At 48.1% G+C, this 22594-nt stretch overlaps 1 protein-coding gene across 1 annotated transcript in view; it reads right to left on the bottom strand.

Moving 5' to 3' along the window:
* The window catches only part of PNPLA2 (patatin like phospholipase domain containing 2), a 57440-nt gene extending 35393 nt beyond the window's left edge, over nt 1-22047 (bottom strand). The window contains exon 1 of the mRNA XM_006028604.3: nt 21660-22047. Within this exon, the coding sequence (XP_006028666.1) occupies nt 21660-21846 (187 nt within the window). The 5' untranslated portion in view covers nt 21847-22047. The remainder of the gene's footprint in view (nt 1-21659) is intronic.
* Nucleotides 22048-22594: the final 547 nt, after the last annotated feature.

Below are 22594 nucleotides of genomic sequence, written 5' to 3'. Positions count from 1 at the left end.
GGGTAGGGAGGGGGGGGGGGGGGGGGGGGGGGGGGGAGAAAATGAAGTATGTTTTATCCCACTAACTCAGATCTGCAGCACTTTATCAGGTGCACTCTTGCATCTCCATGCCGTTTAAGAACAGAGGACTGGAAGGAACCTCCTCAGTACAGTCCAGGTCCCTGCTATAGCAGGCAACTTAGCTTAAAGAAACCCATTCATAAACTGGAAGGGACCAGTGTCCCTCTTAAAATTAGGGTCTTTTGTGCATCCTTTGCTCCTATCGGAAGGTAGTTCTATACTCTCGAACCTATGATTAGAAACCTTCCTCCAATTTCAAGCCTAAATCCCAGGAGGTTTCTCCTGCATCTTCTCCAGAAGTTGGCAACATGGAACTGCACTGCCATGACAGGGAGCCCACAGTACTACAGCCCTCAGAAAGCAGGTGATCATAGGAAGGCAATATACCATCTTCTCCTTCCCAGAGGTGCCAGGTAGATTAATGGTCATATTTCCATCCACAAGATTTCAAGCTGTAAACAGCCTGCATTTACAGATCAACAGCTTTGGAATCCCCCCAGGAAGAGTTTACTTAAAAGGCACATTTCCTTGGGTAGCTGGGCTGCCAGAAAAGTGTTAGTCACCCAGAGGGAATGCTACATAACCGCAGCATAGCAGACTACCAGCACTTCCCACTGTTCTCTACAATTTACTAAGTGACCTCAGTTGGTGGAGTATCAAGCTTATCACGCAACTTCGGTCTTGCTGCTCCCTAACACCTACCCTGAAGAAAGCCGATTTCTGCCTTCCACTCCAAGGGAGAAGAGAAAAATCAAGGGCCAGATTCTCAGCTGACCCGAGCGGGACTCCACTAATCTAGACCAGCTCAGGGTCTGAGCCAAGATGTCTGGTCAGTGCATTAATCTTTGGGGTGTGTGTATATTATATTTATATACACACACACACACACACACACACTTTCTACCAAGAGGGAACCCCTCAAAACAAGCCTTGCCTGCAGAAAATAAAGCTGAGGACTGAATGTACTTTCACAATATCTTATCAAGGGCTGTGGGAAACCACAGCTAGCAGCTATGCATGGGTTTGTTTTGAAAGGGTTGTAGCCAGTTCCTGTTTTCTGTGCCCGTCAACATGAAAAATACAACATTCATACCATGTTCCAGGCCAACAAGGTACAAGGAAGTTGTGCTTACAAAAGCAGCAATGAGATCCAAGACCGACAGTAACCAAAGGACAGTTTCAGCATCAACACCTGCATGTTAAGTCACTGTTTTGCCTTTCTTGGGATGACCCTTTAGTCCAGCGATTCTCAATCTTTTTTAAACACAGGGCAGCCATTGGAAAATACCAGCTCTCACCTTCCACTTAATTTTAATAAACAGGACAATGGTTCTGTGGCAAAGAACTTAGAAATACTGCAACAGGTCAAAATGTTTTTGACACTGGATTCCTATTTGAAACCTCTACTTGAAATCTTGTGAATCATGTGTAGGTGTTTGCATACCTAGCTGTGCCAACATTGTCTAACATCCTTAAAAGGATCTTACAACAGTCTGGTTGAGAATCACTGCCTTTTCCCTAGGATGTCAGGCTGCAGTAGGGCACAGAGACACAGGTGCCAACTCTGTGGGTGCTCCAGGGTTCAAGCACCCACCAAAACAAGTTAACGGGTGCCATGTCAGGCAAGCCAGGTTGAAGTTACATGCTACCTCTTCTAAGCATGCAAGGATCTCATCATGGGAACCCCAAAACAAAGCGCCCATTGGCAAAAACCAAAATCAGTGCCTATATACACAGATACCAGCTGTGCCTGCAAAATTCAGGTGTGAAAGATACATCCGTGTTCACTTCTAGATACACAAACTGTAGATGCAGACAGGCACAGACAGAAGTGACAATTTTCACGTGATCTGGCCCCAGAAAGCAGTCTACTGCCATGACCAAATGGAAGTGCATGGCTGCAGACCACTTTTAAAAAAGACCCGTTACTGTGAAAATCTGAACTCTCATTGCATGAGGGTTCAGATTAACATGCTCCAAAACAGAACGCGCTTTGTAACTTGGTTTGGTCTGGGCTTCAGTCCACCCACCCCAACCTCTAGTGCTGGCTGGGGAACCCCAGGAACCAGCTCACTCTGCTCCCTTTCCCCGCTTCTCATTCTGAAAACAGTCCAGGCTGCTTGGGGGTGGCAGGGAGATGGAAGAGCTGCATTGCAGGCTTGTAGCTGGAATTCACAACTCCCAGACCCAAGAGCAAACTTCTGTTGGGTCCAGGGGATCATTGCAACTCATAGTGCTTCCTGCAAAGCACAAGAGTTGCCACAGGGAGCTGCTCTTCTGTCTGGGCCCAAAGAAGGGTTTGCACACCAGCAGAAGGATCATCCTTCAGTGTCTGCACCTCCAGTGAGTGTGTGGTGTACACATGCAAGGTAGAGACTAGTCAGTGGCCAAGGAGGGAACCTATACCCTACTGTTCCTACCTCTGTTTCTCCATGTCTAGTGCAATGGTATCACACCAAATGGTACTCCTCCCCTGCCCCAAGATATCTCCCTCAATTCTGTTCCAGTGTCTTGCACCCACCCCCTTTCTGTACTTTGTTTGCACCTTCTTCAATGCAGAGTGCGCAAGTTCTGCTGATGCCCTTTTGTAGCAACACCTGGTAAAAACCAACGCTGACTTGCCTGCAACCTTTTTCCCCTGCAGTATACTCAGATGACACTCCCAATAACAACAACAACAACTTAGGAGCAATATAGTACCAAGGCACCATCACATTGCTACTAATAAACACTGACTACATTTAAAATTAGTTTTGAAATCTTTGAACCGGGGTCAGAAAGAATATGGCCTGGCTACAAGCAGTAAATTTTTCACAGACCATTACATTCTCAGGAAAGCCATAGAGGTTGAGCAATGCCATTTACCAGACATGGGCAATGCAAGATTTTGTTAAGTGGGGCATGGAAGCAGCAACAGGAGCTGCAGAGGTGGTGGCCTGCTGCCATCACTAATTGACCTGGGAGCTCCAGAGCTGCTCCTGCCCTGCTCTAGCCAGGCTGTGTGAAGTTGGGCTTGGCTGAGAACAGTAGCAGTGACAAGGGTGTTCCCCCATCCCTGTGCCTGCTCCTATGCTGGCACAGAATGAATGCCTGGGCTGACTGAAGAACCCACTCACTGATGCTGCTGTCCCCCACTCATCCAGGCTCCCCATGCAGCCAGCTGGAGCAGGATAAGAGCAGCTTTGGGTCCCCCTCCCTGACTCCCTGGTCAGGCAGTGGCAGGTGAAAGGAAGGAATGTACCACTGAGCACACAGGGGAAGAGGAGGGAATTCTTGCATCCTTCAAGGACTCAAGTCCCCAGCTGCTGCTCCCATGGTGTGGGTCAAAAAGGGGACTGCGACTGTCAATGCATCCCCTCTGGACCCTCCCCTGGTACTGGAACTAAGCGTTCTGCTTGGATTTCCCTTGTTTGGATAAAAGCAATGTTTTGTTTGGAGGTTTTTCCAGGTCTTCCCTCTCATTAGGTGGTGCCAAATAAGGGGAAGTTGATCTGCCAACTTTGTTTCCTAATCAAATCGGGGGTGGAAGGAGGAATTAGGAGGCTTTTCTGAAGGGCTGAAGATGGCAAATGCAACTCTTCCCCACACTCCCCCTCAGGGCAGTCTTGTTTCACCATCAGCTGCTCCCTCTGGTAGATCTTGGCTTTCGTCAGAGGGCTCCATGCAGAAATCTAGGTCCAGAGCTGTGCAAACAAATGATTCTGTGAAGGAGAGTTCCTAGAAAGCCTGGCCACAGGCCATAAAACAATGGCCTGTTTTCCCTTGCTTTGCCCATGCTTCACATCCAAGCCTGCACGCCCTTCACATCTAGTGGAAGTGGAATGGGGGTACATTTAGGTCCTCTATCCCACTGCACCAGAAGCAACACATGGAGAACCTCTGCCACACCCCTGGTTAGACAAGCAGTCTCTATGACCTGCATATCACAGAGAAGAGAGAGAGAAAGCAGAGAGATTAAGGGACAGCTCTGCAGAAGGGCCCAGCTTTGGTGTTCAGAGCTGAATACAGAAGATTTGGCACAGTTGATGCCAAAGCATCTGGCACAACTAGGATGACCACCAATCCCTAATTGGGTGGGACAGTCCTGGAATGGGACCATCAAGTCCTGGTCCCGGGCTGCGCAACTGCGAGACAGCATTTGTCCCGGATTCACAGCATCATGCAGGAATCTGGATTTCCCCTTGCAGGCTGGCAGGGTTTTAGCCTGCAAGGGACTCCTGTGGGGTGGGACACAGATGCACATGTATGCCCATACACATGCACATGGCCAGGAAAGAGCCAGGCAACATGGACAGCAGATCCCTACAGCCAAGTCTATGGGAGGGAAGGGAGTGTGGGGGAGGGGGCAGATTCAGGCCCCCTGTGGTGAGAGAGTGGGTCAGGGGCAAGGGCTGGGGCTGCTGCCCAGCCAGGGCAGTGCCAAGGCGGGGAGCAGGACAGAGCCATAGGTGGCTCATCCAGGGAGTGCAGGGGAGAGTGGCTCCCCACTGCTACATGCACCCCCCCCCCCCCCCCAAGGAAAGGGGCATGTGCCCCCCAGATTTGTGCATGGGCACACATGCACACCTGCATCCCGCCCCCAGCAGTCCCTTGCAGACTAGAATGCTGCTGCCCTCTCCCCAGGAGCCACAGGCCACCATGGCAACACCCCCTTCTCACCTGGCAGCAGCCAGAGCAGCATGGAGTTGTGCCCCCTAGCCAGCACCCAGAGGGAAAAGCAACAGGGCAGGGAGTCTGCATCTGTCCCTACCCCATTCAGCTCTGCTCTGGCTGTTCTGCCAGCAGGGGTCAGACGGGATGGTGGGCATATGCCCCACCTTTCCAATTTTAAAAAGGTAGTCACCCTAGGCACAGCCTGTAGCTGTTCTGCATTTGAAGACCTGCATGACTTGCCTTAAGGCCCAGGCAGAAGCAAAGCTGGGAAGGTCTGGACTCCCGTGTAATGCTTTACCCAGGTAACTCTGTCTGCTCCTCACTTAATATGTAGTGACATCGCAGCTGTTATCTAGTTACAGTCAAAAGCCATTCTTCAGCCTCATCAATACCTTAAAAAAAAAAAAAAAAAAAAAGTGGTGCCCAACCTTTTGACCCTGTGAGCTGGATGACTGGTGCAGGGTCAGTTTGCAGGCCCCGCAGGCTCAGTCAGGTCTGGCCCCACACTCAAGGCCATTTCATTTGGCCCACAGGACTTGCAAATTTGGTGGCAGAGCAGCAACATTAATTGCTACTCAACCACTGCCAAATGTCTGGACCCGTGGGGAGCCCTGTGGACTACAAGACACATCCATGGAGCAGAGGTTGAACACCATGTTCTAGCACAGTATTAGAGAAGGATCCTCCTAATTGTTTTCTTATCTCAGGAAGCCATTGGAAGCATTTGACATTAATTTCTCAACTGGAATCCAAGAGCACAAAACAAAAAACTAGAAATAGATCTGCTCCCCTCCCTCCATCCCCCCAAAATGGGGGAAAATGTTTGACAGAAATGGGATCTAGGATTAAAAAAAAAACACCCATGTTTATGCCTCTTTCTGCAGCAGCAAAAAGTTCCATTCAAGCAACCCATGTCCTCCTGCCCTCCCCCTGGCCTATAACAACCCAGAAGTCCATATACAAACAAGCACCGCTGCCTGTCCGAAGTAGATGGTGCCAGAATGGGAATTTAGATGGCGACTCAGGGGGTGCGAGGCAGTACCTTTGAGCTACTGGTACAGTGGCTGTGCAGTACTAGCTGGCAATCAGCTTTGGACAGCTAAATCAGAGGAGATTTTACAGATCCATCAGAAGCAGGCATGTCCTGTTCTCCGTCAAGTACCATACCTCAAAACACCCACATGAGAGTTCAAGACATGGTACAATGTGAGCAAAGCATGTTGCTGGCACATCACTTAATCACCACAGGCCCAGGCCTATCTTGTTCCAGGTACCTGTAGGCAGCAGTGAAGTATTTACCCTTCTGACATAAGCCCGGTGTAAATAAAAAGCCATTATTTCCAAATGGAAGCAAGGGCACAAGACAACTCAGTTCAAGCAGGTGCCCAGGGCCATTCTGGTTGGTTGCCATCAGGGTTACAGCAATTAAAGACCAGCCTAGATCTCTCTCTCCCCTCCCTCTTTCCTCCTACAATAATTCCCTTCTGAAACTGAAGATGATGATCAGCAGTGCTGCATTAGAGATAAAAGCAGTCTGACAGTGCACAAAAGGGGAAAGGGGTGAAGGGTTAATTAGCTTTGCCCAGAAATCTAGGCAAGATACTCCAAGAGCCACATCCTGCCTTTTCTCATGCACAAGGCTCTATGATTTCAGTGGAGTAGTGCTGAGGCAAGGGCAAAGTGCAAGGGAGGGTTCTGTTCTGCTGACAGGTGAAGGACAGATCAGACCTGACTAATAGGAGGTACTTGGACGTGACCAGAAACTGCCTGCACAGTGCACTGCGATTTCCCTGTAACACAGCTCATTTCCAGAAAGAGGGAAAGGAGGGAACAGAGAGCCCTAAAGGACAGATCTTCAGTTACTGTAAAAGTTAGCTCCATGGACTAAGCAGAGTTGTGCCATGCCAATTTCCACTAGCTGATGATCCGTCTCAGAAAGCTGGAAGAGATGTTCTACAAACCAAAGGAGAGCCAGTCAGTCAACCATGTAGCAGAGATCCCCGATTTTCCCTTTCAAGGCGAGAGCACCAACAGACACCAAGCAGCGAGTCTGGGTCCAGAGCAGCTTTGGAGATATTGCTGTGAAGACCGAAAAAAAATTCTACCAGACCCCAGCCAAACTGGCATGGAGAAGCAAGACTCCCATATCCTCAGTTCTCCCCCTCTGAGCTCACTGTGTAATCCACCTTGGAAAACAGCAAGGACAGAGGTCATTTCTGCCTTAGTCTGCTGATGAGAATCAGTCCTTATCACCTCAGTTTCTCCAGTCACTCACTCAGACCGGAGAAAGCCAGATTTGTTCTGCTTTGACCCGTCCCACTACCTACCCGAGGTCTACTTTATTCAGGACACAAGGCAGTTCCATAAGCATGAATGGAGGAGTTGCTCTGGGTGCCAGTCTGAGCGAAAGACTCATTTCCCTTGACATGCATTCTCAAACCGCTTCACTTCAAACCACCCAAGTTGCCATATGATGTCTTACTCCTGAAATTAGGGGCTCCATCAAAATCCAACCAGATTTAAAGAAAAGATTCCTTTTCCCCAACTGGAAGGATGGTCTTATTGGTTCTCTCTTAGCAGATGTGGGTTCCATACTCACCTCATCTGCCTTTGCCCTCATTCCCATCTCACATCTCATATGGCATCCTAAGCATCAGCAGGATCCCAGCTTTGTCCTCCAACATCTAACTGGGGCAGGCTTTCAGTTCTGGCTTGGCCAAAACCCATCCATGCTTGGCCTACCAAAGAAATGCAGACCACTCCAGTAAAGCAGCTTTGGTGATAATTTGTTCCCTCACATAGCTTCTAATGTCTTTAGCACAGGGACTAGGCATTTAAGGAGGTGCCTCTGTTCTACTGCTTAGGAGCTCCTCCCCAAGTACTTAGTATGGCAGTTCTCAACCATTGCCACAAGATACCCAGGCCAAAAAGTTTGCAGCTTTAAAAGAAACACTTAGAAATTTACATGGAGAACATCCAGGATTAACTGTAGACAAGCTGGACCACAGGTCTGAACTTCCTAGACATGAGGCATCCTTGGAAAATGTCAGTTCTTAACACTTTTTCCACCCCCCCTTCTCACTACAGAAGTAATCTTCTGTTGCAAAGAACTCAGAAAGGTAACAGGTCTAAAAGTTTAACACTATGGAGTCCTATTTGAAAATGCTGGGTTTAATCTTGTGAAGCATATCTGCACACCTAACAGGGCTAACATTAAGTGGCACCCCTCAGCACCCTGGTTGAGAATCACTGCTAAATAGCAATTTCCATGCATAACAGAGGCAAATTACATTCTAGGCCTTACAATGCTAGTGCTACACTGCTATGGGCTTTTACTACAGCTACAGAATGCCAAAAGGTAAAAGTAAATAGAGAACAAATCTCCAGGTCTTTTCAGCAAAAAGATGCTAAATCAAAAAAGTAAAGTGATAGAGGGGGAACACTGTCCAATTCTCTGCTATTCACACTAGCTTGTATCTTGGGTCTGGGGAGATGTACCTCATGCTGCAGAAACAAGGAGACACCCAAGATGTCTATCACATGTCCTCTTCTACCCTCTCAAAAGGAATTCTACCTTTGCCCTGGATGGGAGGGAAGAGATGGACAATATCAGGGACAGAGTCAAATGTAGCAAAAGCAACTGAGGATTCCACCTCCCAGAGATATGTGAAAGACGCTTTTATCAAAGGCCTCATCTACAAGCAGGAGTAGATAAGAACAGTGATTCTACATTGAACTTCTGTTACCAAAGCATCACAGACTAACTTACGTGCCTTCACAGCATCCCTCTGAAGTAGCGAAGTGCTACAGGCTCCATTCTGACATGTTGGAGAAACTAACAGACTTGCCCGGAGTCATGCAGGAAGGTTAATAAACCAGGAAATTGAATCTAGGTTGTTCAGGCCCTAAGCAAACCTCCTAATCATTGGACTTTCTTTCCATCTACCAGAGCTGTACAAGTTGCCCCATCATAGCTAGCACACCTCTGCATCCTGCACTGGCTAAACCAGAGGGCAGCTCACAGACTCACTGCACACATGTGTATTCAGGGCAACTTATGCTAGTGCCCCCCCCGCTTCAGTCTCTCTGCCCACTGCCACTTCATTTGTTAGCTGTCACCTGGACTCCACAGCTAATTCAACCCATCCCACCCAATGTCGTCTCAGAGGCTGCAAGGCTGAGTGCCAAGGACATGAACTGGTGTGGCAGCTCTGTTGTGAATCAGTGTCAGAACACTGTTGATAGCTGCACTCTGCTCCTGTGCCAGAGACCATTACCAAGTGACACGGATGGCACTGCCCCATTCAGACTGCAGGGACAGACTATAGAGCAGGGTAAGAAGAACTTCAGAAAGACAGGAAGGAAAGGTATTAAATTCCCCTTTCAGTATCAAGCCATTACACAGCTCACCTAGAATTCTGACCCATCCTTACCCCCACCCCGCCAAAAAAAAAAAACAAAAACAAAAACAAAAACAAACAAACACACACAAACAAAAACCAAAACAAAAAAAAAACCACCGAACAACTGAGCACCTTTGTTTTATAACACGCCACAGCCCTTTTTGAGCTCTAAGCACATGCTGTGTCTATTAATTCATCTGTTTCCAATTTGCATGGTAAGCCAACTGCCTCATGCCATGCCAGGCACCTCTCTGCCTGTTGGAATCCTGCTTGTTATGTCCTCTTTGCCCTTCCATCATCTGCAGACTCAGAGCCACCTTACACCCGTGAACTTTTCCTTACTAGCATTAAGTTACGCAGAGCAGATTGCCAGCAATGAAGGGATAACAAGGAGTTCTTTCACCCCCACACCACTCCCAAGGTGGTTCCTGGAAAGAACAGGGATACATTTAGCTCTTCGAAGAAAAGGAATCTTTCTAACAGGACAAGACTTATTTAGGGGCTTTTCTTCTAGACAGGCAAGGAAAGTGGGGGGGGGGGGGGGGGGGGGGGAAGAGAGGAATACAGACTGAAAATGGTTACTGCATTCTTTCTGGAGCCTTGGTACTAACAACCCAACATGTAAGCAAGGCCTCATCTGCAAGCACCATCCTAAAATGACTCCATACCAGCAACTCTTGGGTGTAGATGAAACTGACTGTCTTAACATGCTAACAGATACAAATATGTGCAACAGTGTAGAGAGCAGTTCTATTCAACAGGCAGGAGTGACCAACCTGCAGCACTGGTGCCACAAGTGGCACAGGCAGCCTGCATGTGGGGTGCATGGCAGATTGGGGAAGGGACAGGCAGCACAGGGGCAGATAGGGCAGAGAGCAGAAAGCAAAGCAGCAAATCAGGCAGGGAGCAGAGGGAAGGAAGCAGAAAGCAGAGGAGCAGATTAGGCAGGAGAAGGGGATCAGCGTGGCACTTGGGGGAGTTCAGGGCTAATTTGTAGTACAGAGGGGTTGGCTAAAAAGGTTGGCCCCTGCTGCAATAGGGGAACCCCCTGCTTTGCCTCCAAGGCTGCTGAATGAGGTAGAAGCAGAGGCTGGCAAGACAGCAGAGTGAGCTTTGCAGTGCTCGCCAGGAGTTAAGAACATGCCTGGAATTGGCTTTTCCATATGACCATGTTTAGTCAGGGTAAGATGAAAGGGACATCTATAACTTCTAGGGAGACATGTGAAAATCCCCTAGCTGTACCGTGGGGAGGCAGAGAGGAGTCCTTCTCCTCTAACAACTATTTGCCCTGAAGGCAGTAAAAAGCTGTGAGAGGTAATCAGCAGGCTTTACTGGACGTTACATTTCAGAGCTTGTCAGCATCACATCCATGAGTTGGCAGCAAGGTCCCTGTTCTCACAGTCCGGGAGTTCTGCTCTGAGGGACAGGTCTGGCAATGGCCCAGTCTCTGCAGTCTGGTTACAGAAGGTTGTGTAACTCCACAAGGCAACCCCTGAAGTGCAAATCTTAGAAAATTAGGGTTGGCAACAGACTTTCAAACCTTCATATCCAAACACACCCACACCTATGAGCACTCAGAGTGCTTGAAACACCTGATCCCTGCTGGATGCCAGCACCCAGTCTGCCTGAGGCATTTTAAGTCACTTTCCACAGAAAGGTGGAATGCAGCTTCCCTGGACACACTGTACCACTGCTCAGCACAGCACTTAAGGGTATATGCAAAGAACACCTTGACCATCAGCTGTGCCTGGAAGAGCTTCTGACTGTATCATGCCAAGACTCCCCTTGCAAACAGAAGCTACAGGCTCATTTCCTCAAGAAGGATCTTGGTAAGCAAGGCCTGTACAACACCTGAATGCGCCAACTGGGAGAGCGCTTGCTCTTATGTGCCACTTTGGGACTGTACAGCAGGATGTTCCATCAATGCCAGCCCATAAGGAGCTTTTTCCAAAGAGGTGGAACTTACCCAGGAAAGCCAAAGTGCCTCGTTTCCTTCCCCCATCCCCTTTAATTTACTGGCAGCTCATGTTGACTCGACAATATTGTCACATTGGGACATGACAAAACATGAGACGCATCCCACTGCACCTCCTGGGTAGCAGCTCTGCTCCCTTCAGCCACCAGCTACTGAATACAACTAAGGAACTTTGGGGTTGAACTACATTAGGGAAGTGGGAAAGATTAGGGACTATAACAATTAATTGGAGAGGGTGCCAGCAGGCTCAAAGTTCAGTGCAACACAGTTTGCTTGTGCCCCATGAGCAAAGTACACAGTCAAGATGACACACACCCACTCTGCTCACTCCACTTGCAAGCTGCCACGGTATGAAAACCACCGAGGACAATGCTCTGACAGCAGAATACTGGCCCTAGTGGAGAACAGAGAACCCCATCAATGCCCTAGTGCAGGCGTGCTTAACTCATAGGCCAGACTGTCCCACAGCACCTTGTCATCTGGCCTGCAGGCCTCCCCACACCACTCCTGAGGTGGCTCCTGGAAAGAAAACAGGGGAGAAGTAACACCACTCCCCTGCTGCCAAGCCTCCAGACCCATGGGGAGCCTCAAGCACTCAATCTGGGGCTCAATCCCAGCACAAAAGGCCAAGCACGGGTGGTACCAGGCCCCAGGGCCTTATTCCCGTGCGAGGAAGGTTAGAGGGGCTGGTGCCAGCACTCCAGGACCCAATCCTGACATGTGGGGGGGTAAGAGGGGGGCAGTGCCAGGCTCCAGGGCCAATCCAGCCTGCAGAAGGACCCCACACAATTCATCTAGCCAGTGGGGCCAAAAGGTTGAGCACCACTGGTCTAGTGCTTTATCTTTCCTCTGGGTTTTTTCCCCCCCTACCAACACTGAACTAACTGCAACTCTATCAAACATTTTTCAATACCCTCATTCCAGTGACGGATTTCTCTCTACACCTGCTTTGCAAAGTTGCAAAAAGATGAAGATCAGAGGGAAGAGGAAAGTGTAATATACACAAAGTCCAGGCTAAGTTGAAAACACATCCACACACAAATCCATAGCTTTTGGCCAACTCAACTATGTTCATCATAACTTCCAGAAAGCAACTGGACAAACAGGCAAAGTGCCCCTCCCTGCCCCCAACTCCTAACATAGCTCCCAAGACAGGTAGCAGAAGACCAACTAAGGCAGAAAGATTTTAGACTCAGAAAAAAAGGTCTTGAGAGCGAAAAGCTGCTCAAAGGACTGATTCTCTTGCAAAAGTGTCAGTCTTCATGTTATCCTTTAAAAAGGCACAAGGGAGTAGAGTTCACACTGCCTTTCAAATGTAATCTGAATTGCATGTACTTCTAAGGCTGACAGATGGGAAAAGACCTTTTCTGTAAAGGCCTACAGTATCTTACAAGGAACTAATGAAAGGGTTGGGGGAGGGGGCATGGAGGGAGAAAGAAGGGGCAAGTAACCATCATCCTCTTCATGTTACAGACAGAGAGACTGAAATATAAACAAGTCAAAACTCTACCCCACCACCCTTGATCGTGCAACAGTCAATCTGGAACACTGTTCAGGGTGCCCCTTGTCTTGTTCAGTCACTTTTCTGCCTGTTAAGAGGATGCACAAATGTTGGTTGGAGCAAGAAACTTGTTCAATAGTTCAGCTTCCTACAGTACAACCATGCACTCATTCTGACCTAAATGCCCAGTCCTTTTGACTGATGTCCCTAATGACACACACAGCCAAGTTGGGGGCAGAAAGCAAGCTGGATGCTGTGCTGGATAGAGCTCGGACCCACCTGCTCCATCAGTGGAGCAGTAACAATTCTGACCAGGAACTGCTGGAAAACATCTTTAACCAAAGATAGCTACTTGGCCTCCCCATAACATGTGCTATCCAGCCTCTCAGACATGTACCTTCCCCTAGCTATACCTCCTTATTAGCCAAGCCCCATGCCATTCAGCAGCAGGACAGGAAAGCACTGCTTCAGACGCACTGCTCACTTGCTACCTTTCTCTGATCATGTCTTTTCTGGGTCTCCGTCTCCACTGCTTTGTAAATTCTAGCTGGCGCCTCTGTAGAATAGATGCAAAGGGATCCCACTGAGTGAGTGAAGGATTCTTACCGAGTAGACATAGGACAAAAAAAAATACACACAAAAAAAAAAAAAAAAACAGAAGACAAAAAACACCCTGCATCCTCAACATAAGGAAGTTAGATCCAAGTCTGGGTCCTGTCTTCTCCCCCTACACTACCTGGCTCCAACCAAGGCCTCCCTGCTTGCCACCTGATCTTCATACTAAAGACCCACAGATTTACTTTTCCACCTCAGACCCTCCACCTCTGTTCAATCCTGCTTCTGCCCCTGCCTTCTCTTACATGGACAGAAGAGCCCCTTTTCTTAGAATTAAGCATGAGGGCCATGGGGCAGCAGGAAGGTGCTATGACTCAGACTCCAGCCCCTACCCAGTGTCTGGCCAGTTACTGCCCCTGCCCTTGCCTCTGCACCCTGCCATCCCTGCTCCACCACCCACCCCTCTCTTCCCCAATTCCCCTTGCTCTGAAATGGTAGGCTCTGTGCACACTGCAGCCTGGGCACCAAGCACAGCTCCAGCCTAGGCCCACAGCAGCAACACAGCCTACATGGCTGCTATGGAGGCTGGGCCATGCTCAATATCCCAGGCTACAACAGAGATAGAGCCTGCTGGTGCAGAGCAAGGGTTGGGAGTGGGGGAAGCAGGGAACAGAGGATGGAGGAGATGGGCAGAGGGGGCAGGCACAAGCAGAGAGCAAGCTGCTTGACCTTCCCCACACTGCCTGCCCCCCTGTACCAGTGGCAGGGGATGAATTAAAAACCACCACACAACCCTCCAATAATTAGATTCTATACATGGAAAAAAAAACTAACACACACACTTTCCATGTATAGAATCCAATTATTGGTGGGGGCGTTCCTTAAAAATTCAGGGTCATCTTAGATTTGAGTGAATACAGGAATATATCTTCACCTCAAGAATATGGAGCCTTGCTCTTCCCCCTCAACTTAGCTTCTCCCATGAACCTCCATCTGGAGAGAAGGAAGGAGACAGGACAGAGATACATGGATAGTGTCACAAGAAGTGTCAGTCAATATTGACCAACTAAAGCAGCTGCCAGTTTTCACTGTGCACCAGGTGCATTTAGGTTGGTATCAGCATTTGAGGCCCCAGTGATCACCTCTACAGTTTCTGCAGTAGGCTACATTAATGCTTCCTTTCCTACTCCTCACCACAAAAGAGAAAGAATGTATATATGTATGACTAGAGTGCTTTTGAAATCTAGTGGGGAAGGGCAGATGGAGTGCAGTCAATGTAACTTTTCTGGTTTAGGCAAGGCCTTAGCAGTCACTTTAAGTTAAAAGGCCCTTGAGAATGGGCCTCTCCTTTTTCTGAAACATTCCTGGTGCCTCACAAACACAAATTACTACTTCTGCCATGAGTTCTTCACTGGGTAACAAAGCCATCCACACCCCATGACTACCCCATTACAAGTATAAACTGCAGTTTCCTCGTCATGCAAAGGCTTTTTCTCTTTCCAAAAAAAGGTCTCCTCCCAACCTGGACTTCACAGGTCACAGGGCAGTTGGTAGAAGCTGGCATAAATCCCAATAAAGTGAGCCGAGCCTGCATATATTTTCCATATGCCATGGCCTCAGCCTCCTGTGCACATGATATCAGTAAAATATGCCTTTTGGTAAGGCCATTGTTGCTCATTGACCTCAGTTAAACTCAACAAAAATGCTGCCCCGAAAGACTCTGGTGATGAGTTATGTTATTGCTCATGGTCACATGGCAACTTGTATGATCACCTGACAGCATGTACCCAAATACCAGATAGTCATAACTGACCCCTGGATTAAGGTTGGGACAAAAGTCTTTACTAAGGCACCAATAAAACCCTTGCACCTTCTCTCACCTAAGGATGACCCTTCAAAAGAATGTCACGAGCAAACATCATCATACCTAAGCAAGCCATGGCCTCCTTTGCGAAGGTGCCAATCAACATATGCAAGATTTTTCATGGTGGGAACAGCCTTACTTGCTTTATGTTTTTTGCCGATAGTGTCACAGCTGACACGCTTCAGAAGAACAGTTAAGACTCCCACACATAGCATTTTTCTACCCAAGGAAAAAAAGCTTCAGCATGCAATGAAGCCACCCCATCCTTAAAAAGTAGATGATTCAGCTAAGCTGCTCTGCATTTGCCATGCTGCACAGAAGATTATGATGGCCTGCTATGGAATACTGGAAAGGGTGATAAGTTGACAATATGACAGAAAGGATGGCCAAGCAGCACAAGCATCAGTTTTCAAATGCCAAGTTTCCCTTGAACCCCGTGTTCAGATTCCAGAAACATGAGTTTGAAGCCTTCATCCTTCAAAAGTACAAGCATCAAGTTCCATGAGGTTCACTGGAAGACGACTCAGCAAGACCTTGAACAAAGGATTTCTCCACTCTGTGATAAAGTTCCTGTGACAACAGGGATAAAGCTTCATCCCAACGTCCATGCCCAGAGTTTGTTGATCTCTGCTTCCCCGCTGTTTAAGACAGTTATTCCCTGATCACCAACCTGGAGATGGCCACATTTTAGTTAGAGTGGAAGGACCAATCCTATACACTCATGTGAACAGCTTCTATTTATGCAACGAGGACCACAGACTTGAGGATTTATTTAGGCAAGTAAGGTTCTGTAGGTATGATGAGCAGAAGATATCAAAAAACCTTATGCATAATGAATTCTCAGTTACCTGCCCAGTGGGATTCATAGATCGTTAGGGGCTGGAAGGGACCTTGTAGATCAATGGATCCATCCTTCTGCACTAGGGCCTTTGCAGGGATCTATCCATCTGCAAACAGACAAACCTTTGGGGATACTAGGTGTTTACAGGGATCTACCTACAAACACCTAGTACCCCAAAAGCCACAATACAGGAGCCTGAGCTTAAGGCACAGACTTACTCAAGTCCTGAACTCTATAACCCCTCTGATAACAGGTTCATTTGTCCCCTCCCCCAACTCCAAGAAAACTGTAGTTTGTCCATTGCAGTGTCTTGAAAATAGTTGGCACTCTGCATGGTCCCTCTCTACATCCAAGTTTGCCATAAGAGGATTCTCATGAAGAAGCAGCTACTTTCTCACAAGCCTCAAATCCCCACAGCAATGCTCATAGCACACTGCCTAACCAAACATGGTCTGGATGAGAGCCCATTCATGACTCCCTAATGCCTCTTGTTCAGAGAGCTTAAATAGTACAGACAACCTTGCATTCTCAACCTTTGCCCTGCTCTCATGTGTTCCTTGCCCACCTGTACCACTTTGCACCTGGAAGTAAGGACTTCAGTCCTATGCATGTAGAGTTTCAAGCAATATAGGATCCTGAAACTGGGCATTGCTATAGGGCCAACAATAAGAAAAGTAGGTCCATCCAAGCTTAATAATCCATTGGACTGACCAGTTTTTTTAGCCAGCAGTACACAAGGCTGGCATGACATCCGGTTGCCTTCAGCTCCCCAACCTGTATGGCCCAGTATCACTTACAGCATGGGGAAATTAGGGTTAGCCTATGGCAAGAGTCCAGAACAAGGTCTGAACTCATGTCTCCAAAACCACAACAGGACATCTTAGCTGCCCTGCCACCATACCCCTATCACCAATAAAGTGCTCTTAATTTAGGTAGCAGAGAGAAAGCCCAAAACAACCTAGACAGCCCAACAGCCTAGAGAGAGACCACAATGGTAACATGCTGCAGCACACCATTCACTTGAAGAGGTTGCCCCTAGCTTATCTGCAGGAAGTCTGGAGTGGGATTTCAAGCCCAGCATCATCAACAAGGATCTGACCTTTATCAGGTCCTCGCAGAGAGGAACAAAGAGTCAGACAGAACACTCAGAAATAGAATACAATCCCCTCCCCTCCCAGAAAGCATTTAACACCATATGATGGGGTCCTGCTGAGTTCATAGTCAAGATAGACAAAAGGGTTTTTGAACCCGAAAGCTTGCTTAATAACTATTCTCCAACCATTTGGGTTGGTCTAATAAAAGATATCAAATTCACCCAAGGAACCTTGTCTGTCTAGTCAAGATAGATACACAATAGCTTTAATCTTTTCTGCAGGCAAACTGAGGTAGGGCTTCCATGAAACATCCTCTGCTCCTCATCCTTCAAAAGAAAGGGTGCAATTAAAATACATAACGGAGCACTCTGCTTCAGTACATGGAGGACATCCCAAACTGAAAAGCAGCTGGCACCCAAAGCCCCATACAGACAATCTGTTACTGCACCAGCTAGCCACTCTTAGGACCACAAGTACCCTGCATAAGCTGTGCAGTCTTCAAACATGTTTTGCTATGGTTTGCCTGATGAGTGCAGTTGCTTGCAATTTTCTTGATTAATTCCTCCCCCGACAATGACTCTATCCACCCACAGGTCTATCTTCTGAACCCCAAACTGAGGTTCACCGAATCAGAAAACTTTAGGCATGGACAAAGGACAAGGATATCATGTCCCAGCTGGGTACAAAAGCTACTTTCACTTTTGGCAGCAAACTGAATCAGCAACTTGGGCTTCTATTTCTGTCTGGGAACAGTACAGAAGCCATAGAGTTTTAAACACAGCTAGAGAAACAGTCATGTCCAGATCAAGTTCTAGCCACCCAAGAACGTTTGGAAGGGCTTGTCTAAATTGGCATCAGTAAGCACATCTTTATGACTCCAGATCCATTAGAGTCCATTCTCACAGGTGTAGGGTGATCTCAACACCCTGCAGGAAATAGGCAAATTAACCGTAATGCTAGTTCAGAAGCACCCGTCCAAACTCTGGAGCGTGGTGTCTAGATACATGGATGGCACTTAGCACAATGTGGGTGCTACTGGGATATAAAGAAGGAACAAAGGAAGCAGTAGTGACCGGCTTGGAGCTACAAAAAGTCATGCATGACAAAGGTGGGAAGTGGCACCTAGGAATTCCTACTATCCTACCACTTGTTTCCACTATACCTCTCCCCCATGAGAGGCTGTCAATGCAGCTCAAAAGCAGAAGCCACTTGTCCCACCACCAAAAAAAACCCACCAAAAAAACCAAACCTAAAGCTGGCAGACAGAGAAGCACCCTGCCAGAGTCCCTGGCAGCTCTCCCTAGGTGAATCCCTCCAAGGGATGCAATCCCATCCCCCTTTATTGGGACAAATGGCATCTGGAACAGTGCTATACCCTAGAGCAGCAGTTCCCAAACTCTGACAGATTGCACACTACCAATTTAAAATGATACGACCTTAAGAACCACCAGCAATTTTTTTGTCATACAAAGTAATTATAATAAATCTGTTAATATGTACTACTGACAGGTTGTCTGCATACCACCGGTGGTACCCATACCACAGATTGGGAACTGCTGACCTAGAGCTTTCCTGAGACAGTGGCCTGAGTGGCCTTTACACTCTTCCTCTCCACCCAGCAAGATAAGAAAGTCCCTGCTGGCAACTGCTTGAAAAGCCATAGGAAGCAAGTGTAGTCAGGCCTGTCATCCTTGTGGAAACAGTCATGTGGTCTGTAGGAGGAACAAGATAGGGGAAATGGGACCTCTCACCCATTATGGATTCTAAACACAGTCAAAGAAAAGTGGCTGTCTTATTATGCCGTATCTGCAACTCAGGAGGAGGAGGAGGGGGAAGAGGAGAGCAAGCCACAAAGACAGTTTTAATTTTGTCTAGATTTAGAATGTGACTATTACCAAGTCTGAAAGGACAGATGCTTTTAAGCCAGTGTTAAACCCCTTCACTACTGAGGCCAAAACATGCCTCAATGGTGGCGCACACACCCGCCCACCCTTGAGTTTTTCCAAGTTCTATATAAATATGTACAACCCGCAAGGCACACCACAGCATTTCTTCCTTGGAAAGGGACAGGAGGTGCAGTCAGCAGTGTAGTCCACACAACTAAGCTATCCTGGACACTTTGGACATGGCATCATGGAGCAGTCTCTGTATTACAAGGTCTTGCACACAGTTTGGGAATGACAATTCACAGGGCGCTATACCATTTCACATAGCTGTTTTCCCTTGCACACATTAAGCAAGGCATGCAAGCTCAAGCACCTGTGCTGGAGACCCTTTGTAGAGTTATATTTCCCTTAAACTCTGAGAAGGGACAGAGACATTGAAAACTACGTCCTGATACCGATTGGTGTAGGTGGCCTAACTCACACCCCTAGTACATTGCACTGTCTTTCTCCAGTCCCTTGCTGCTGGCCACAATAGGCTATTAATTAATTCATCTGTTTTATGTCTCCAAAAACCACCACCACCAAGGTAAAAAGCTGGATCTTTTTGCTCACAGCTTGTCATTATGAACAAAAAAACAGCCCAGAAGGAGTTCAACACAATCCTGCATTTAATTTCCTGTCTGACATGGAACACAACTTCAATGCTATTTCAGCACCATGAATGCACAGCAAATGCCAGCTGCCACAGAACACAGGCTGTAATGATCTTTGAAGAGAAATCATGTAAAGGCTGGCATTGTAGTGATGCACCAAAATAACAAAATCCAGTTCCAGTTGCATAAGCTGAAGCCCATTAAAAACAAAGCTGCAGAAGTACTGACTCCACTGTAAGCAAACATCAACAACGGTCCTGACCTAAAGCTGACAGGCATCTTTCTACATCTGTATGTCAATGCTCTGAAGTAAGTCCACAGAAAACTTATTAACAGATGAGTTGTTCTTTTAAAACCAACTCTAGTAATTGGTTACGACTCCCACAGCTCTCAACTTTTTTTTTTTTTTTTTTTTTTAGATGCAAGGCACTCAGAAAATGCCAGCTCTTAGCTTTCACTCATTTTTTGACTACAGAAAAATAACAGAGCAATTCTTCTGTTGCAAAAAGCCCAGGCCAGAGCAGCTCAGAACATGTTTGGCACTCTGGATTTCTATATGAAAACCCTGGATTTAATCTTCTGAATCATGTCCAAGTGTTTGTACACTGAACAGTGCAAACATTTCACAACACCCCCAAGGCACCCTTAAAAGGCTCTCACAGCAGCCAGGTTGAATAACTGCCCCATATTTAGCCAAATACCTAGATTCACACTGGGAGCAACACATTAATAGTGGCTGTTTTCACTTTATTTCTCTGTATTTAGTCTGTGTATAATATGACTGTGCATAATCACAGAGACCCCAAAAGGATATATTTCAGTGGAATATAGAGCAGTAGTCATCTTATAGATGCAGATACACATGAAAGAGAAAAAGCAGAAAACTGCAATATTTTTTCCTACCACTGCTCTTGCTGCAAGGTAATTCAAGAGCCTCAAATCTAGATCTCTACAGTTTCACAGCTAAGATAAAAATGTTATAAGTTCACAGTGGAAGAGGAGAATAGCTAGAACAGACTTCACCCTATTTAAATAAATGTATGTATGTATAAAATAAATAAATAAAATATTTAAATAGAGTGAAGTCTGTTCTAGCTAATCCAGATATTAGATAGGTCTTCCTCCAGCGAGAAAGCAGAAAAGTATGTGTACCAAGAGATGACAATTAAATGGATTCCTTCCCCTGCCCACCCACATACATTTAAAGTAGCACCTTGAGGCCCCAAACAAAATCAGGACCCCACTGCATCACAGATGCCGCATAGGTACACAGAATGAGGGGACGGGTGAAACTAACCAGCAAAGCTGCTTGGGACCAGCTCTTCCATCAGGGATGTACCTATTCCAGAAGAATTCCTGGGCAGACCTTTTGTTTTTTTGTCCTCCTGGCATAACGATCATTGTGTACTTGCCCTACACTCTGTGAGGGGGACAAAGTGGGTTTTATTCCAGAACAGACACTAACTGGTTCTGTGCTAGGCAAGCCACGTAGTAGCCCTGTTTAGATCAGCCACCCCTCTGCTCAAAAGACCAGCCATATCCCCCAGAGCTTCTATATGCACAGGAAAGAAACAGATGCATGACAGGGGTGGGTTTCTTCCCTTTTAGCAGGAGTCACCTTCCTGAAGGCAGAAGAGTTTGCATGTTAGCATGTGTCCCCTGGGGAAAGAAGAAAGCTTCCCCTTGGTCTCCCCAGACATCCTTAACCCTTTCCCTGCCAGGACCCACCTCCCTTTTAGGTGTGATCTAGTAGCATGTGTCAAGGACAAGAAGGCTCCTCCAGACACCCACACAGTGACCCCCACAAGGGGCAAGTTACAGGACCCCCCAGCACCCCAGATCAGGGGCCAATTACAGAACCACCCCCACCCCTAAACAGGGATGGGTTATGGGATCACCCAGCACCCCAGAGCAGGGGCAGGTTACAGAATACACCCAGCACCACCACCCCAGAGCAGGGATGGGTTTCAGGCTTCCCCAGCACCCCAGAACAGGGGCAGGTTACAGGACACCCCTCCAGAGCAGGGATGGGTTATGAGATCCCCTAACACCACAGAGGAAGGGCATGTTATAGGACAACCCCTGCCACCACCACCCCAGAGCAGAGATGAATTACAGGACCCCAAAGCCCCCCAGAGCAGGGGCAGGCTACAGGCTCCCTTCTACCCCCTTACCTAGGCAGGCTCCAGCAACCAGCGCCGTGGCCGTGAGGGCTCCGGCCGAGGCCCCATAGATGTTCTTGGCATTAGCCACCAGGAAGGGGGCCCGCTCCTGGAGGCAGCTGGCCACGCCGATGTGATAGACCCCCAGGAAGCCACAGCCCGCGAAGGAGATATTCCAGCTCGAGTCCGGGGGGAACATCTCGGCGAGCCGGAGGGCAATGGTGCTGTTGGCGGCGGGAGGAGACAGAGCCCCAGGAACCAGCCCTCTAAGAAAGCAAATCCACAGCCGCACCTGCCCGATCAGGCGACTGGCGAGAGTGGGAGGGAAGCGCCTATATGGGGCCGCGGCGGGCGCGGGGAGGGGCGGCTCAGCGGCTCCGGCACCAATCCGCGGCCAAGGGCGCCGGGCTCAGCCCGCCCCACCCCAGCTCGCGGGGTGGAGCCAAACCGGCGCGAGGAAAACAGCCGGGAGGAGAGCGGCCGGGCCGCCGGCGGGCCGGCTGGTGGCAGGCTGAGCGGCTCCTGGGCCCCGGGCTCTGGGCGGGGAGGAAGGAAGGAAGTCAGAAGGCAGGGCGCGTGTGCGCTCTTCTAGACTAAGATATATACACACATGCGCACAGATACCCCCCGCGCGCGCACACGCATACAGATACACACGCACAGGACACAAGCTTTTGTGAACCCAAGCTCACGTCCTCAGAGGCAGCAAAAAGAGGGGCAGAAAGCAGACTACAGGGAGGAAAGAGAATACACACACACAGATGCACATACCCCCCCCTACTGCACATGCGTGTGCACACACACACAGACATACAGGACACAGGCTTTTGTGAACCCAAGTTCACGTCCTCAGAGGCAGTAAAGGAGGGGCAGAAAGTAGACTACAGGGAGGAAAGAGAATACACACACACACACACACACACACATACAGATACCACCCCAGCCCC

The sequence above is a fragment of the Alligator sinensis genome, unplaced genomic scaffold (genome assembly GCF_000455745.1).
Source record: "Alligator sinensis unplaced genomic scaffold, ASM45574v1 scaffold950_1, whole genome shotgun sequence".
Classification (NCBI taxonomy): Eukaryota; Metazoa; Chordata; order Crocodylia; family Alligatoridae; genus Alligator; species Alligator sinensis.
The sequence above is the reverse complement of the archived record's forward strand: the minus strand, read 5'-3'. Positions and strand labels throughout refer to the sequence as shown.